General features: G+C 38.2%; 1 protein-coding gene across 2 annotated transcripts in view; it reads left to right on the top strand.

Moving 5' to 3' along the window:
• Window positions 1-2,351: 2,351 nt before the first annotated feature.
• The window catches only part of PRR16 (proline rich 16), a 211,355-nt gene continuing 195,401 nt past the window's right edge, over window positions 2,352-18,305 (top strand). Inside the window, exon 1 of one of the 2 annotated variants that reach the window (XM_023194166.2) lies at window positions 2,352-2,711. In XM_023194166.2, coding sequence (XP_023049934.1) covers window positions 2,553-2,711 — 159 coding nt within the window. In that variant the 5' untranslated portion in view covers window positions 2,352-2,552. Of the gene's footprint in view, window positions 2,712-3,705; window positions 3,781-18,305 lie in introns of those variants that run through there. The other variant, XM_023194185.2, reaches the window with a different exon arrangement.

The following is an 18,305-nucleotide window of genomic DNA, read 5'->3' as shown; positions in this document are numbered from 1 at the left end:
AAGAAAATAGAGTCAGCCTGCCGGGTCAGTAGCTAATAGCCCATGGGTTTGCAACTAAGGAAATTAAAACTCTAGCTAATGAGAATTGTAGACACCTACTGAGAGTGAACCAAAGGCTTCCTATTAACTTCCCTTCTTGGGTCTTCTTGACAGAAAAGTCAGAAAGTTGTTTCCTATTTGTGTAGTAGCAAAAGAGTTGAAATGGAGGTTTAAAAAATGATGAAAGAAATGGGGAAAGGACTCCCTATTTAATAAATGGTGCTGGGAAAATTGGCTAGCCATAAGTAGAAAGCTGAAACTGGATCCTTTCCTTACTCCTTATAGGAAAATTAATTCAAGATGGATTAGAGACTTAAATGTTAGACCTAATACCATAAAAACCCTAGAAGAAAACCTAGGTGGTACCATTCAGGACATAGGCATGGGCAAGGACTTCATGTCTAAAACACCAAAAGCAACGGCAGCAAAAGCCAAAATTGACAAATGGGATATGATTAAACTAAAGAGCTTCTGCACAGCAAAAGAATCTACCATCAGAGTGAACAGGCAACCTACAGAATGGGAGAAAATTTTTGCATTCTACTCATCTGACAAAGGGCTAATATCCAGAATCTACAAAGAACTCAAACAAATTTACAAGAAAAAAACAAACAACCCCATCAAAAAGTGGGCAAAGGATATGAACAGACATTTCTCAAAAGAAGACATTCATACAGCCAACAGACACATGAGAAAATGCTCATCATTACTCGCCATCAGAGAAATGCAAATCAAAACCACAATGAGATACCATCTCACACCAGTTAGAATGGCAATCATTAAAAAGTCAGGAAACAACAGGTGCTGGAGAGGATGTGGAGAAATAGGAACACTTTTACACTGTTGGTGGGATTATAAACTAGTTCAACCATTATGGAAAACAGTATGGCGATTCCTCAAAGATCTAGATCTAGATGTACCATATGACCCAGCCATCCCACTACTGCGTATATACCCAAAGGATTATAAATCATGCTGCTATAAAGACACATGCACACGTATGTTTATTGCAGCACTATTCACAATAGCAAAGTCTTGGAATCAACCCAAATGTCCATCTGTGACAGACTGGATTAAGAAAATGTGGCACATATACACCATGGAATACTATGCAGCCATAAAAAAGGATGAGTTTGTGTCCTTTGTAGGGACATGGATGCAGCTGGAAACCATCATTCTTAGCAAACTATCACAAGAACAGAAAACCAAACACCGCATGTTCTCACTCATAGGTGGGAACTGAACAATGACATCACTTGGATTCCGGAAGGGGAACATCACACATCGGGGCCTATCATGGTGGGGGGGGGGCGAGGGGAGGGATTGCATTGGGAGTTATACCTGATATAAATGACGAATTGATGGGTGCTGACGAGTTGATGGGTGCAGCACACCAACATGGCACAAGTATACATATGTAACAAACCTGCACGTTATGCACATGTACCCTAGAACTTAAATTATAATAATAATAAAAAAGAAAAAAAAATGATGAAAGAGAAGTTGGAGGCAAACTCTTACTCAGCTCCTTCACGAGGTCCAAATAAGATGCCTCCCCCACTCTACTCAAAATGTAAATCAGCATAGGTCACTAAAAGAGGAAGGATAGTTAAAAAAAAAAAAAAAAAAAAAAGTGTTGGGCCAGATAAGACATACAGCCAAGACGACTCAAGACAGTCAGCGGGGATTTGGGGTGTGGGGACTTCAAAATAATACATCCGATATTAGCTTCGTGGAATTAGCAGGATTAGGGTACCTCTTTCAAGAACACTGGTTAAATTTCATGATTTCAATAGATGACCATTAGCTATTACTATGTACCCCCCTCCCCTTTTTTTTTCCTGCAGAAGTTAAAAAGTTTGTTTGACTCGCAGGTCACCAAGAGATTGATTAGAGGCCTCCGGACATCATTTGGGTTTGGATTAATCTGTAGGGCCACTTTACAGACTGTCTCCAACTCCTGATCCCACTGTGGTTCTTTCTGAATGGATCCAGGTCCCTGCTAGCAAGTGAAGCAGAAAGAATCCAGGCTAGTTGTGAGATGACATACAGCAGGCTGAGATGATGGGGACATTTCAGAACCAAGAGGAGGTGGCGGGCAGGACACAGCCTTGTCTCCCCCACCTTGATGCCAACGCGGTCTGGGAGAGATCTCGAAGGGCAACGTCGAGGGGATGCTAGCGCCAGCCGGGGCGCCGCGGTCCGTCTCCCCTCTCCGCGGGCGGGGAGCTAGCGCGTGTGCGCGAGAGCGGCGGGCGGCGGCGGGAGGAGGCGCAGGCGCGCTGCTCGCCCGTCTGCAGCCCAGCGCCGAGCGCCGCGTCTCGGGAGTTGATGGCAGCACCACGGTGCGGCCGCCCGGCCGAGCGCGCAGCGCAGCCACACGCCGCTGCCCAGGGAGCGCCCAAGATGTGGGGGGACCGGGGCGGCAGCGGCTGTACCCGCGCCGGGGACGGGGGCACGCAGCAGCCTCCGGTCGCTCGCCTGTCCTGACCTGCCTCGCTTGCCCCCAGAGAATGTCAGCCAAGTCTAAGGGGAAACCCTCCTCGTCCTGTGCAGCCGAGGGACCGCCGGCAGCCTCCAAAACCAAGGTGAAGGAACAGATCAAGATCATCGTGGAAGATCTGGAGTTAGTCCTGGGCGACCTGAAGGACGTGGCCAAGGAACTTAAGGAGGTGAGAGGCGCGGGGGTGGGGAGGGAGTTCGGCGCCCTTCGACCCCTGCGGGGTCCGCTTCCCTTTTTCGGCAGGGACCGCCAGATTTGCAAACTCCTGGGAAACTACAGAAAAGGCGCCTGCAGACAGACTTTCTTGGCTCCGGGTACTCCTGAGAGGAGTTGTTGTTGCACTTTTTAATTTTTTTTTTTTTAATCAGGAAGAAATCAACTAGTGTTTTAATCGATGGACCTGGGCTGGTGGGAGGGGTGAACGCACGCCTGTCTCTGAATCTGTGTGTGTGACGACGGGGGAGGGGGTTAGCTGGGGGTGTGTCGGCAGAGGAAGTCGTGAGCAGCCCGGCCGGAGCGTGCAAGATGCTCCTCTCCTGCCCTCTTGCTTCCCCAGAGTCCTTTGGCAAGTCCGCTACCTATCTGGCAGCCTCCCCAAGTCGGGACTGAAGAGGGGCCGGGTTCTGGGCCCTGGGCCAGATCAGGGAGGGCAGCCTGGGGGAAGCTTGGCTCCGACTCCCCTCCCTGTCTCCTGAGCCTTGCTGCAGGGAAGGCGACTCGGGCTGCTGGCAGCCTTGGGGCTAAGGAGGGGATCTGGGACTTTCTCACTTTCTCAGTTTCTGAAGCATCCCCTGCTCTCCTCCGAATGTCGTTCCCAGTCACTCTGGGCCTTCCTGACACCCTAGCTCTCCTTCCTTCCTTCCACCCTGTCCCCACTTGGCACCGAACCCGAGGAGCAGGACGCGCAGGAGAGGGTGTGGGTGGCCGGGGTCTCGCCACTGACGTCGTGGCTCCCTGCAAATGGGACTGCTTCGGTTCTTCCCCTCTTTTCCTCTCTCTCTCTTACGTTCAGCCCTACTCCCGCCCGCCCCTAGCCCCAGGTGATCCCCATGGAAAGAAGCAGGGAAGGTGTCAGGGTGGAGGCTGCGTAACTCAGGCGGCGGATCCGGGCGCGGGCGGGGGCCGGGCTGGGAGGGGTGGGGTCTCCGAGCCGGGCTGGCTGCCGGCGGCGTCGCGGAGCTGGTGGCCGAGTCCCAGCGCGCCGCTCACCACTGGATGGGCGCCTGGTGCGGTGCTCGGTGAGGGAGTCCGTAGCTCCGCTTGCGTGAGAGCTAAGACTGGAACTTCGAAGGTGGTGGTGGCTGCAGCGGGAAAAGAAGGGGTGGGGCGCAGTCTGGGTCCAAAATTGTAATCCTGTTTCTGAAGCCGAGGGGGAGGAGACTGAGGGTTGTTTGGATGACTGGCCTCTAGAGATTAACCTCCTGTATTAAATTTCCAAACCAAATTTCAAGAGCCCGCTCGTCTTCCTTCCCTCCCCCCATTACCTCTATGCACTGAACTCCGCATTTGTTACCTGATATAAGTCTGTTAAAATGGGCCATTCGTCACCAGGGCTAAGTTTGCCCGTGGCAGGTGTCGTTCCTGTAGGTTACTCCACAGATAGAACATAATTACTACTGAGGTCCTGAGAGTGGCTGTCAAAATAGATTCAGGGATAAAACTTGTTCGTGTTTTCAGGGTTTCTCTAGGATTATTGCTTCACAACTGGTTGACAGATGGTGGGGTTATGCATTGAAATTCAATTCTAAAAATGCTGTCCCTTTCTTTGTTATTCTTTTATATGACATCTTTGGCAGACTGTTTTCATCTGAAACATTATGGCGTTTTAAAAAATGAAACTGGGCATATTCCTTTCGGCAGAATTGTGCTTAATAATTGGTAAGGTTTCTATGGGGAATGTGCAAAACCTACAGCGGCACAGAAACGTATTTACCGTTTTCATGAGGCTGAGACTAAAAGAAAGGTAGTTAAGCAGAATTCTGCGTCTGTGAGCCACACTTCCTTATGTTATAATGCCAGTCCACTCACTTTTTTTGCACAGAATAAATGAAACTACACATGGTCCTGGTTTTGCTTTGCACCATTATTTATGCACATTTAGAGATCATGTAGATCTGTAGTGAAATCTTCAACCTCCCTGTGGTTATTGGGTAGAATCACAAAAATGTAAATCAGGAAATCTGTTGATACCACTTTCTGTGTCTTCATTACTGAAGATTTTTTAAGGTGAAAAAAAAAGGTTGTTTATAAGAGGAATAGAAAGCAGAGATAATGTACAACTCAGTAGATGAAAATATCTGACAAATCTAGAGATACAATTTTGACTCAACATTTTGGAATATTTGTTTGCCTTAAGGATCTGTTTGAGTAAAAATCTCACCATGAAACTGAAATTTATGACTGATAAATAATGTGATGTGATTGTTAATTACTTTTGTGGGGTATCATCATCCTAGATTTGCACAAGAAACTGTACCTACTATGGCCAAATCCCCAAACATTGGCTATTCATATAATATGAATGAAAATATTTTGAGAACAAAGTATTTATAGGGCATGTTTAACCTATGACATCTTGCAGTTGTCCAGCATGTATCTTTTTAGGATAATCCTGCATATGTGAGTGAACATGTCTTTGGTATAGTTTTGGATAAAGAAATAACAAAACTTTGTATATTACGAAGCTTGTTGGTTTCTGTAAATGAATGTTGCTATTCATCAGTTGTCATATTCAATATTCTGGCAGTTTAAAATGAGTACTGTTAAATATACACTGCTATATTTAGAATTCTAACTCCTTTATTGGCAATGCTATGCTTTTAGACCATAATATATTTTAATATAAATTATCGGCGAGCTCTTCTTAACTTGGAACAGAAATTAAAAAGAAAAAAAGTAGTTATGACTCTATCACTATGTCAGTCATCACATAGTATTTGTTTTTTCTTTCTGCTTTCAAAAAATATCTAGTTAAAATGCAATCTTCTTTAATTCGGTTCTTTGTTTTTGCATAATTTCTGCACCAACAATATTAAACTTTGGTTTGAGGTTATTCTGAAATTGCTTTTCTTCGTAGAAGTTCTCTGGGCTTAAGTCATCTGAAAACTCAGGTAGTGGAATAGATTCAAACATAATAGTAATTGCTTGAAACACTTTAATAAATAGTGACAAAACTCCAGTCTGCTCAGCAAGATGAGTTGTTATTGTGGGTATCTGTTTTATGATTATTTATTTATAATTGCTTAATCGGTTATAATTGGATTATATATTAGAAGCAGAGGAACAGGCTTTCTAGAAAGTCGAAGAGCAGCCTTATTCTACTGTCAGAATTTCGTAAAATCTCAAACAATTTGACTTTTCAGAAATAATATGGGTCCTTTAGTTTTCTATGCAATTAATTTATTGGAAAAGCCTTAAATATAATTCAGTATACTTTTTGAGCACCTACCATGTTCAAAGTACTAATACCACCTTTTTAATTGCCACCAAGATGAATAAAGCATAGTTTCTGGTCTCAGTGAGCTCCAAAGGTTAGGTAGGGATATATTTATCCCGTCTTTCAACCTCAGCGCTATCAAAAGGCATCGTGGCCTTTAGTGGCCACTCTTACTGCAGGCTTGGGGAAATGGAGAATTGAGAATAAGAATGAGTATATGTTGATTTATAAAATGATGCATGCTGCATACTTAGTAGTATGGCAAGTCTTTGATGAAGAAAGAAGCTTAAAAAGATTAAAATATATGATATGATATGCAGTTGATTTAGTTTGTCATGATTAACATAAATGGATCAATACCATATATAGGAGATAACATGTTCAAATGTTGTAACCAAATATTGAAGATTTCCATGAAAGGTAAGTCTTTTGGAGAAATGGAGAGTTGAAAAGGAAGATTTTGAATTCTTCTTTTTCTTAATGTAAATCAGGTTTTAAGAGATAGTCAGAAGGTAAAAGGAAATAGGTTTAGACTACATGAGTAATCCACGTTGCATTTTTCTACACATTGAAAAAATAAAATAAAAAGAAAATAGTGGTGAAACTCTAGAGTTTTAGGGATAAAATTAACCATAACTGATAGAGTAGGTGTGAGTGATACTTTTTCACTATGAAACGTAGAAACAAGGCAATTGCTTTTTAAAATATTTCTGAAATAATCTAATGCCTTTGAGTAGCAATATGCCTGTTCTTTTTTGAAGATCTCACTGGTAAACTGTTTTGCATTAAATGCAGGTATTAATATGGGATCACATATCTTCCTGGTCACAGTGACACTGGAATCTCTAATAATCAGCCTTTTATCTGGAAACAAACTTAATTGCAGCTTTAGCAGGATTCTCTTCTAGTTTAGACTCATTATAACCTTGAGCTTTTCTTGTAGTGTTTATTTTTATGATTTGAAGCAACAAAGCTACTATATGAGTTGAAATAACATTTATGTAAATAATTTCCTGAAAGGCTCCCTGAGTAGACATGACTCTAACGGAAGAACAAGTTAAAATAAGTTGTTTTGTTGTTGCCTTAGAATCACTCAGTGACTGGATCTCCATTGGTGAGAAGTATGTCAGCATTGTTGCCATGGACTGGAAAGCACCCATAATTTTTCTTATAGTGGCATAAAGTGAAATAAATTTAAGTTGAATTTTGAAAAATTTGAAACCCATAGGAAACAGTCTGATTTGAACTGTTGAAAACAGAATTAACAATTATCTGAAAAATATTTTCACTTTTAAATGTTCCCTCTTTTAATGTCTTAACCACTTGATATTCTATAGTTTGTTGTTCTGGAAAGTCCTACTGAGTATTTTTTGGTTAAGGAGCCCATGCATAAAAAATTCATTACAAGAAAAAATTATAGAGAATAATCTTGGAAGTATTTTCTTTTTGTTTGAGACAGAGTCTTGCCCTGTCACTTAGGTTGTAGTGCAGTGATAGAGATCTTGGCTCACTGCAGCCTCCATCTCTTAGGTTGAAGGAGTCTTACCACCTCAGCCTTCTGGCTAATTTTTAATTTTAATTTTTTTTTGATAGAGATAGTATCTTGCTATGTTCCCCAAGCTGGTTTTTAACACCTATCTTGAAGTTATCCTCCTGCTTAGGCCTCCCAAAGTGCTTGAATTATAGGCATGAGCCACCATGTCCACCCCAAAGTATTTTCCAAGTTCTAAAGTTGTGAATAAGTAGAATTTAGTAGTTCTTTTAATTGTAGCAATAGTCATACTTTTACTACTTTATACAACAGTCTACCTCCCCAAATTGTGGTATATTTACCAAATGCTAAAATGCTCTAAAATTTTTCTTTACTTAGGCATGATGGCCTAGCATGTTACCAAAAATAATTTTGAGAACATAAATATAGCCAGTAATCATCCATCATTGTCTATTTCCAATGAGTTAAAACATTCAGCACTTAGAGAATTAGCTGATAAGAAATTCAAGCAGCCTTAAAGTAATAGACAATGTGTTTCAGGAAATAGTGAAGTCATAGATAATAAAGCCCGTCTAATAGGTTTCATTATTACCTGGATTATGTTATTTTCACCCTTGCTTCTCTGAGGATCTCAGATACTTAAATCTAAATGTAGGAAAAGAGATAGAAATGCAAGTTGGAGCAAAACATGTTTTCCCAAACTATAGAACTTTCTTTCTGTAGAATAGTTTATGAAAAATTTCAGGGTCAATTTTTGAGAATTCGAGTAATAAAATTCCAGTAGTTCGCTGATGCAACTCTGATTGAAATATACATAACTGACATCACGCTGCAAATACAAAATTAACAAACAACAAAGGGCACTATTAAAAAAGTCAAATTTATTTTTTCTGATGTTAGGAGCAGTACATGAATATTATAGAAAATTTGCAAAAATCTAAAGAAATATAAAAGAGAAAATAAAAATTATCTGTAGTACCACATAAAAATAGATATACTAAGCATTTTGTTATATTTCCTTTTAGTCTTTTTGTATGCATATTTTAACATAGATGAAGTTATACAAAGTTATAGATTATAAGCAATGACATTTTCTACTTTCTTGAATAATATAGATCATAACTATTACACAGATTTGCTATAAGTTACTTCATACTTCCCTTAATGTTGGATAGTCTATTTATTTCCAGCTTTTCATGGTTATTAAATACCACTAGAAAGAGGAGTTTTGGCAATATGAATAGCTAACAGAGGTCTTACCCTCTGCCAGGTACTCTTCTCAGTGCATTTATCTATATTAAATTATCTAATTCTCAAAACGGATAGATGAGGAAGTTACTAATATTGCCCATTTTACAGATAAGAAATCTGAGGTCCGAGATATTAAGTCATTTGCCCAACTCACTTGACTTGTAAGTGGAGAAGTGAGGTGTCATTGCCAGATAGCTTGGTGTCAGAGAACAGCATTAACCACCAAGCTCTATCACATTTCCTAATTGTTTTTAAACATTTTCTTAGATGTCAAGGATCTGAAAGCTTTATAATTCTCAATTCATGTTGCCAAACTGTCTTCCAGGGAGTTTTCACAGATTTTTGCTTGCAGCAGCAGTATATATGTGGACACTGTTTCTTAAATTGGGAGTGAAGCTAATAAACCATTTCATTATTTCATTAAGGCTTGCTGTAGTTTATTAACATGGTAACAGTCTTTGTTTTTGTGGGTTGCAGAAAACAGTATTGAGACAAAATTAATACTGAGTAAATTAGACCTTGCAATTTAAAATTTGCGAATAAAAAAGTGCTGTGATTAATTACCTTTAGTTTATTCAACAAAAATGTTGATAAGAATATTACATAGCTCTTTAATATTCTGGCTGAGAAAATAAAGGAACAACTAATATGGAAGCTTGTTGATATCCAGCATTGTATGTAATTGTTTCAAATGAATAAAAATAATTTGGAATGTATTATTCTCTTTTGTTGCTGTTAAATTACCTTAGAAGAGAAATAGTATCCTTAAGTTTTCTGAGATGTTTGAGATTTGACAGTTTTCTTGTTTTCTGCTATGACTGATGAATTAGAGAATCTTGTTGAATTCTTTACTAGGAGCAACATTACTGAACTGGCTAATGATGTCATACGTTTATTATAATTTGATTTCTTGTATTAACTTTAGTGCTATCTATTATAAACCACCTCCTCTCTCCCACATATAAGGGGTATAAGAAATGGCCTTATTCTACAATTGTTTTCTTTTCCAGTATATTATGAATAGAAATGTTTTTATTGTGTTAAAAGTTAGTGTTCATTTGGAGAATTACTCTGAATTAAGTTTCCCATAGGAACTAGGAACCCAAAGCCAGCAGTAATTTGTCTTTAAACAAGAACCAGAAAGTAGCATTAACTGAAAAGTGAAAATAAAGACATATCTAATATCCAAATCAAAGTAGACTCACAAGGTAGCCTGTCAGCTCAGGACAAATGTTGTCTTGCTTATATGGGATAAGCTATTTATTTATTTAGAAAGGAAAGACATGAGGATTCCAAAGGATTTAAAATCCCAGACCCCACTTTCAGGCAAGAAATATTAACATTGTTAGGACTGAATTTATATTCATCATCTTTGTTTTCTCTCTTTCTACTTTGCAAATGGTACTTCAGATTGGTATTTGAGATAAATGTTTACTTGTAGAATAATTGAAATTTGGCAAATTACATACTTATGCTCAATGAGACAGTTATCATGATGTTTGAGACACTATAAATAGATTTTCAGCTACAGATAACATATGTCATCCTTGTCTGGAAAAAGCAAATTTGATGATTTCTGACAGGTTCTTTCTCTAGTACCACACAAATGGTAACAGATACATTGGTGTGCATATTCCCCTTTCATAATATCACATCTCAAGATTTCAAACTGTATGTTTATATGAGAGAAAAACACTGGATTAAAAAATGTCAGTCAAATCAATTGCCTTCTAGTATCAGTGGTTGTTAATATTCCCCCTCCCCCAATATCACAAACACCTTCAAAAGAAGGAAAAAAAGTTGGGATTATTTCTTCTGGAACAAAACGTCACACAAATGTGGTTCCTGCGCATGTTCAGAGAATCTTGGGTGGGTGGGAATGACTCAGGTAAAGAGACAAAACAAGTGGTTGATTGCCATTTTGTTTTTTAGAAGTTTTAGCTAATTGTTTGAGGTTCAGCTCCATAATTTTCAGAATTAAAAGTCCTGGCTCTACAAAAAGAAAAAAAAGAAATACTGATGGCTGTGGTTTGATGTTTTTTATGTAGGGGAAAAAAATGAGTGGCATATCAACAGTTTATTTCTCTTAGAATGTGATGTCAGTGTGAAAATAGATAGTATATTTATAATTCACTACTTTGCAAAAATTATAGCATGTTGTGTATCTAAAGGTTAACTCTCTCATTTTGTTGTTTCTTATGATGTGTGCCATAGTATATCAGTAAACAGATGGACAAAAAGTTTTCAGAACTCATTGTAAATTAAGCATATTCTCTTCTTAAAACTGATTCCAGAACAGCATTTTTCTTTATTTTATTATTTTCCTGTGTGACATTAACATGAATTATGAAAGACATATTGAATTATTGATATATGTAAGTCACTATGCTAAAGAAAGTAAAAGATGCAAATATGAATAAGCTTAGTGATCTGCCCTTGAAGTAACTATTTTCTGTTTACTTCTGATGACCGTGGTAACACTGTAGACTGGCTATTATTAATTGAGATAACTTTGTAATTTTAAAGCCCAAATATCAGAGATATATTTATGTTTATTCAATTTTATATATAGAATCAAGTATAAATTTGATTGTCTCTTTATTGCACAGATCAATGTTTTTGATAAATGTTTGGAGTTATCTTTTTTTTTTAGTAAGAGAATTTTAGTCTGTGTTACTCAGTAAGGTGGCATAGTATAGAAGGGTGAGGGCGCAAACCTGAAGCCAGACTGCTTTTTTTTCAAATTACTCTGCTGTGCAATATTGAGCACATTATTTAATTTCTCTCTGCTTTCATTTCCTCCTTAGCGTGGCGGTAGTGACAATGTTACGTGCAGTATAAGTTGGTTACAAAGATTAAATGAGTTCTTTGTAGAACGTTTAGAATAGTTCCGATGCCTAAAGCAAGCATTATATGTGTATCTGTCGTTATTATTATTATTTAAATTTGTCTGAGCCCCTTTATTCATTTATTCAACAAGCAGTGTTTAACACCTACTGTATACCAGGCACTGTTCTAGTTTCTAGGGATATAGTGGGGAACAAAACAGACAAAATTCCTTCATGGAGTTTACATAGTAGATGGAAAGGGCAGGGGGAAGATAGGTCAGTAAAATAAACACCAGTTTACATCAAATATTAGAAGGTGATTGATCTTATGAAGTAATGAAAGGTTATAATGGGATAAACAGTGATGAGGAGGAAGTGCAATTTTCAATAGGATTGTCCAGAATAAGCCTCAGTGAGACAGCGGCATGGCGGCATTGGGGGAAAGCTTGAAGGCGAAGGAGCAAGCAGTAAGGAAATCTAGGGGAGCATTTTCCCAAGTAGGGAACAGCAGCCCAAGGACCTTAGAGTGGGCAAGTTTCCCATGCATTTGCAGCAGAACAAGGGGCCAGGGTGGCAGGAGTGGAGGAGCAGGGCAAGGGTAGCAGTGGTAAGGTCTGATGGATATGGGGACATGTCTAAGGATTTTGACTCTTCCTTGGAGTAAAATGGGACTTTTGAGCAGAGAGGTGACTAAATCTGTTATACTTCCATCTTTTTACCTTTCACCTCTGGCTCAGGGTTTCTCAAACTCCGCACTGTTGACATATTGAGTGAATAATTCTTTGTTGGGGGGATTGTCCTTTGCATTGTAGGATGGTTGGCAGCATCTACAACTAGATGCCAGTAGCAACCAAAAATGTTGATGTGACCATGGAAAATATTTCTAGATGATGCCAAATGTCCTCTTTCTACTTTGCAGTAGTAGCACTAGGAACCCAAAGGGCTGCTTTGAGAACTACTGCTCTTGCTCTTCCATCTTATTCCATATTACTTAATACTGCTTTTGCTACCTGCCTTTTTCTTTCTTTATGCTTATCCATCAAGTATTGAGACTTCATGTCTCTTTCATGTCTTGTATTTGCTATCTTTTTAAAATACCATTATTTGTATTTTTCTTTACATTTACCTCATTCTTTTTTCCTTAATTCAACCTACTTTAAAAATACACCTTCCAGTTTCCATCCACCACTTCATTTTTCGTGCTTTCCATTTTTTTCACAATGAAATAAAAGTTAAATTGATAATTTTTAAGGGATTTGGGTAAATATGTGTGTTTTAGGATTGGGGAGAAAAAAGGAGAAACTCAGAAGGAATGAAGGGAGCAGTCGAGGCTCAGCAGTTTGTCTTCTTGCCAGGTAGTTTGTGAGTGAGATCAGAGGCAACCTTGATTAGTGGAAGGACTTTTGTCTCATCCATCAGTTAGTCTTATGCCGCTTCTGCCGTTTTCATTTCTGTAGACAGAAGAGAATTTAGAATGGTTTCACTGCTGTCTGGTAGGGGACAAATTATAGATGATGATGATACTGATGACTGACAACTGTTAAATGCTCACTGTGTACCAGGGACTATTGTGAGTTAACTACTTTAATCCTCATAGCCACACTTTGAGGTACCTGTAATTATTCTATAGATGAGGAAGCACAGACAGAGAGGTTAGCTAAAAGCAAGTGTTGGAGTTGAACTCTTGGTATTTCCCCCTTTAAGCCGAAGTCCATGACCTGCTTCCCAATTCCTGGCAGCCACACAGTCGCTCTGCTATTTTTCAGTCTTCTAACTTCAACGTAATTTCTTTTTACTCTTTTTCATCTTCTGCTTTCGTTAAATCATGTCTCTTTTTCCTTTCTTGTGTTTCTCCTTTCTCCTCAACTTTCTGTCTTACTTTTTTTCTTCTGTTTTTCTGCCTTTTGCTTCCTTAACTTCTTTGAAATCCATATCTTATTTACTCATTAATTTTTTTTTGACACTTTGGGAAGTAGAGGCAGGAGGATTGCTTTAGGCCAGGAGTTCAAGACCAGCTTGGGCAACAGAGCAAGACCCTGTTTCTGTAAGAAATGAAAAATAAGCTGGATGCTGTGGTATGTGCCTATAGTCCCAGCTACTCTGACTATAGTAGAGTAGCTACTATACTATAGTAGGTGGGAGGATCACTTGAGCCCAGGAGTTCAAGGTTCCATTGAACTGTGACCATGCTCCTGCATTCAAGCCTGGGTGACAGAGAAAGACTGCCTCAAAAAATAAAAATAAAAATAAACCAAGAAAAATATTTCTTTTATTGCCTACTGTATGCAGGGTACTGGGCTAGTCCATATGGATAAAATAGTCAGCAAAACATATGTAGCCCCTGCCATCTTGGAACTTATATTTTAATAGAGAGACATTATTCAAATAACAATATAAATAATATTTATGGTAGAGTATTAAGGGTTATAAAAGAAAATTACAAGATGCAACAAGAGCATATAATCCTTGTTAAGTCTTGTTGATTCTTGCTGAGAAGGGGATTTTGATTAGCTGCTTTCTTTCCCACTGCCACCTCTCTAATCCGTATGCTGTTAATTTCATGGATGGTATTTTAATAGCCCTAGAGCTCATTTATCTGCCTTTTGTTCTCCTCTGCCAGTTCATTCTCTAAACACTGCCAGATTAATCTAATGTACTGCTTTCTTTGGGCCAGTCCCCTGCTTAAAGGATCACACACTATCTCCTATTACTTAAAATGTCAAATGACCAAACCCAGCCTTCCAGCCTGACATCCAATGGTCCAGTCTTTCCAATTTGGCATTATCTTTGTCTTTCATTCAGTGAGTAACACAGAGACCATCCCAGACAATCTTGACAATATTACAATATTTTACCCAACTTGATATCTGTACCCCTTATGTTTATAATTACTACCCCACTATCTTGGATTTGCTTATGTCACTTCAAAGTTATTCCCTGTCTGTGCATTATTTTAAGACCTAGTAATCTTTCTCTCTCTGTTGATTACTAACTATATAACTTTCAAGAAAACATTTTGAAAGTCTCACTGTTATTATCTGATCAGGAATTTGAACTTGAAAATTCAATTCCATGTAATACTTATTAGGGACCAAAAGCCAATCGTTCTACTTGTGTGTGAGAGCCCATTATTTCCCATTTACTCAAGAACATCATGAATAATCTTCCTCTATCTCTCATATACCATCATTGTTTTCTCTCTCCCCTAAATGATTCCTATCAGCACACAAATGAAATAAGTATTAAAACCCTGTCTTAAGCCCTCTTCCCCTAAAAATTACCATCTGATTTCTTAGTTCTTCTTTAAAAAATAAAATAATTAAAAAAAAGTGAAAGAGTTCTCTGTACTTGCTGTCACCCATTTTCTCCTGTTCTTTCCTAAATGCACTCCAGTCAGATCTATACTCTCACTACCATACCAAAACTGCCTCTATCAAGGTTGTCAGAGACTCCATGTTATTTAATCCAATAGTCAACCCTCAGGCCTAATCTAGCAGCAGTTGACAGTCTCTTTAATAATTTTCTTCACTTAGCTTGAAGAATTACCATTTCATTTCACTGATTTTTCTTTTTGTTACCTTCACTTATTCCTCCTCTAGGATGTCTAAACTGAAATTTTCATTCTTTAAAAAAGTACTCTTCTTGGTGTTTTATTCAGCCTTGTGGATAAATTCCATTTATATGTCTATGACTCCCAGCCCAAACCTTTTTTCTGAAATTGTGTAGCCAGCAGTCTACTCCCTATCTCTGCTTGGCTAAGAGACACCTTAATTTTGCCACATAGCAAACTGAACCCAGATCTCCTCCCTCCCGCAAAACCTAATTCCATGCAGTTCTTCCCTCATCAGTTGATGTCATCTCCATCCTTTACACCTGGAAGTCATTATTGATTCCTCTTTCTCTCATGCGTTACGTTCAATTCACTAGAAAGCCTAGTTAGCCCCATCTTCAAAATGTTTCCAGAATCTGACCAATTTTTATCTCTTTCACTGTTACCATCCTGGTCCAAGCCTCCTGGTCCAAGCCACACATTATTTCTCACTTTGATTGCTACAATAGCCTCCTGACTATTCTCCTTCTCCTACTCCTTGGCTCTCTTAAACCTTTCTCAGCATTATCAGTAAGGGTAAAGTTAGACCATGTTACTTTTTTCAGATCCCTGTAGCAGTTTCTCATTTTACTCAAAGTCAGAGCACTTACTGTGTCTATGAGGCCTTGCACAGTGGTTCTCTTTCCTTGTTATGGTTCTAATGTCCTCCCCTATTTACTACTTTCTCTGTGGCTCTCCTTACTTCAGGCTCAGTTGCAGTAGTCGGCTGTTACAGGAACAGATGCGCTAAGCACATTTTCATGCTTAAATCCCCACCTGAGCAAACACTCACCTCACTCAAACTTTGCTGCAGTGGCACCACACCGCAGCCTGTTCGGACAACTCCACATGTTGTTGTATGCTGCTGCATTTCCTGTTTTTCTTTCCTTTTTTCTTAATAATTGTCAGCCTTTCGTATACTGAACAATTTATTTCTCATATTTATTATTGTTTCCTGCTTCCAGCTTCTGAAGGTCAGTGACATATTTTTGTTCTCTTTTTGTATTTCAAGTTTCTAGAGCAGTGGCTGGCATGTAGTCGATGCTCATTAAATGAATTAATAAATCACCGATCTCTTTCAACTCTAAACTCATCCTTCCGAAGTTCTCAAGGATCAAACTATTACCTTTTACTTTCTGCTGCAATCCAGTATTTGCAGAGAAGGAACAAGGAATAGATATTTATTAAATATTTCATATGGATTATTTATCTTCTTGCCCATTATATATGGTGGTAGTTTTTGGATTGGCTGAAGGGAACTCTTGTTTCTCCTACTTTGATTCCATAATCTACTAGTTTCATTAAACTCGTCCCATTCCCATTCAACTCAACCCATGTTCTTATTTTTTGGAATAGACAAGGATCTCTCGGCAATAGCTAGTACCCTGAATGCTTACTGTGTGTCACGGTTCTGAGTTTTTAAGAAATATTAGCTCGTGAAGTCCTTACCCCTCTCATCTCCCAACCAGTGGCTCCCACGTTGTCCTCCAATGTAGAAATTTTGGAGACACTGTGTCTATATAAACCCTAAATGTGGCCTGGAATCTCAGGATTTCATCTTCAGACAAAAGTCTGACCCTGATTTAGGAGTGCCCATTTTTCCCTTTTGCCTAGGAATGTAATTTTAAACTCTTCGAAGTACTTAGAATTATATATTCTAAATCAGATGTAATTCTACTTTCTTCTAATAGAATATATAAACTAAGATGGGGAGAAAGTATGTCTACTTTTTACAACCTTCTCTGTTTTTCTGCCTCTTGAATATCGTGCATTTTTCTTGCCTTTAGCCATTACCAATTTTAAATTAACTGGAAAATGACATTTAAAAATGGATATTGGATACTGTTTAAATAAGTTTTAAGCATTCTACTTATGTGCTTTAGAAATAAGCAAGCAGATTGGTAAGACCTAATGCAATTTAAAACACCGAGAAACGAGGTAATATCACTTTGACTTCTTTTTCTTTTCTTTTGTATACTCCCTCTAGTGTTCAAAAATATGGGTACTTATAATCAGCCTATTCAGATACTAAATAAAGTACTACAGTCGTTAAGGTAGAAAGAGGGCTTTCCTAACCTAATATTGTTTGGAGATTATAATATCAAGTTACTGAACTTTCAGTATATTGTATACGAACACATGCTCTGTTTCCTTGCTTGTGGGGATTGAGTCATGCGAGGCCTTTTCATATGCATTTTCAATCTGTCCACTTCAGTCAGGTAGACTATCGGACCTCTGTCTTTAAAGACCATACTATGTTGCAAACTCTCCCTCAGTTTTTATAACTGAAGTCCAGGTTTTAGTTGTGCAATCTGAATATGAACATAAACCTCCCAGCATGCTAAATTTATGCAAAGAAAGAAATACTATGTACTGGAATAACCACTACTGGATTATTTTGAACACAGAAATTAAATAATCTAATGAGATCATTTTGCTTTAATATATTAAAATGTTATTTAAATATATTAATTTCAAACTGCTTTAACAAATCACCAAGAAATCCCTAGGAACAACAAGTCAAAGAAAAAATGTATACTATTGTCATTTAATGTAGTATATTAATAGTTGCTAGCACATGTAAAGAAGAAGATAACTTTAAATTGTAAAAGTGACTTATTGCTGTTTACTGATTTTTTTAAATCAGGGACTAGTATTTGAATTAAGTTATTCTAAACTGACATCTGATAGTATTCAAATTTGTTTGATGCCCTATAGCTTTTAAGTAACTTTGATACCTACTAGTTCAGTTAGTCATCCTTAGACAAAGTAAAAAACGTAGAATAAATTACTTCCAATAACTTTCTGAGACATTGTTTCGTAAGCTGTATTCACTTATGGAAGTACTTTATGTTATAATGATTAACTCATTTAAAAATAAAATTCAAAACTAGACATTCACCCTGTAACATTTTTTAGGGAGATTTATACTTGATACTGAAACCTTATTCATAACAGGCTGCATTGTATGCCCTTGGGGAAACTGGCATTCGTTAAAATACAGAATAATATGGCCCAGCATGCATGTTTGTGATTGTTTCATTAATCATAGACAGTATGCACCAAAATATCCAAGAGTTTAACATCTGCTTCCTGAAGTTACTAATACTCATAATGTCCAATGAATTCCAATACTCACCAATAACCTCTTAGTTCTATAGCTCAGG

This window comes from Piliocolobus tephrosceles, chromosome 4 (assembly GCF_002776525.5).
Source record: "Piliocolobus tephrosceles isolate RC106 chromosome 4, ASM277652v3, whole genome shotgun sequence".
NCBI lineage: Eukaryota > Metazoa > Chordata > Mammalia > Primates > Cercopithecidae > Piliocolobus > Piliocolobus tephrosceles.
Note: the sequence above shows the minus strand (reverse complement) of the source record. Positions and strands in the feature narration are given on the sequence as shown.